We start from the raw sequence: 993 nt of genomic DNA on the forward strand, positions 1-993 counted from the left end.
GCTTCAGGCAATGGGGCGTCGTCAGTTCCAGACTTAAGCTCTGGGGGCCGGAGAGGGAGCCTGGCCCATTGCTGATTGCCCAGGACCTAGCTCAGAGCCTGGAACACAAAGTAGGGCCTCAGAAATATTTGCGAATATGGTAACTGCCACCGTAGAAGTGTCTGAGCCAAGAGAGGGAAAACGAAGTCAGAGGAAGAAGAAAAAAAGGAACGTATTTCAAAGGAGCAGATGAACACTTTCGGAAAAGTTTTTCTGGAAAAGGCAGCCCCGCCTAACAGAGGGCATTGGGGAGGCGGCTACTGCGGGAAAGGGCGATGAGTCCTGAGGCTGCAGCGGGGGAGAGGGCAGGAGGCGCCTCCCCGCCTTCCCAGGCTGGTCGAGGCATGAGGTCACCTGGCACCCTACCAGCAGCAGCTGCGGAGGACGCGCCGGCGCGGCGGAGGGAGGCGGTGTCAGGCGCCGGACCCCGAGGAACGGGGAATTTCCCTCCGCCCCCTCCGGAGGGTGGGTTGAAGGCGTTTGAGCTTGGTGACGCCCATCAAAGGCCACACCCCTGAGGCTAAGCCACGCCCCACGGGGGGCTCTTGAGTCTTCCGAGGGGCCCCTCCGCCCTCGCCCTAAGCCCCGCCCCCTTGGGCCAGCGCGGCAGTTTCCTCCGGAGAGTCCCGAGGCGCCCGCCTCGGCCCCGCCCCCAGCCGAAGCCCCGCCCCGGGCCCCGCCCCGCAGCTTGAAGCTGCACGGGCTGCAGCCGCCTCAGAGTCGCGCGCGGGGCGTGGAGCGGAGCTGAGGAGTCGCGGCCGCGGCCAGGACTGTCGGGACTGTCCAGCGAGCGCAGCGCGGCGGGAGCCGGCAGCCGGAGCAGCCCCGGAGCAGAAGTAGCGGTCGCGCCGCTGTCCACGGAGCCCAGCCGAGCCGGCCATGGCGCTGTCGATGCCACTGAACGGGCTGAAGGAGGAGGACAAAGACCCCCTCATCGAGCTCTTCGTCAAGGTG

The 993-nt window shown here is 66.5% G+C and overlaps 1 protein-coding gene across 1 annotated transcript in view; it reads left to right on the top strand.

Moving 5' to 3' along the window:
• Window positions 1-718: 718 nt before the first annotated feature.
• Window positions 719-993, top strand: part of Clic4 (chloride intracellular channel 4) — a 54,333-nt gene continuing 54,058 nt past the window's right edge. Inside the window, exon 1 of the mRNA XM_005394817.2 lies at window positions 719-990. Within this exon, the coding sequence (XP_005394874.1) occupies window positions 919-990 (72 nt within the window). The 5' untranslated portion in view covers window positions 719-918. The remainder of the gene's footprint in view (window positions 991-993) is intronic.

This window comes from Chinchilla lanigera, unplaced genomic scaffold (genome assembly GCF_000276665.1).
Source record: "Chinchilla lanigera isolate Chin_1 unplaced genomic scaffold, ChiLan1.0 scaffold00051, whole genome shotgun sequence".
Taxonomy (NCBI): Eukaryota; Metazoa; Chordata; class Mammalia; order Rodentia; family Chinchillidae; genus Chinchilla; species Chinchilla lanigera.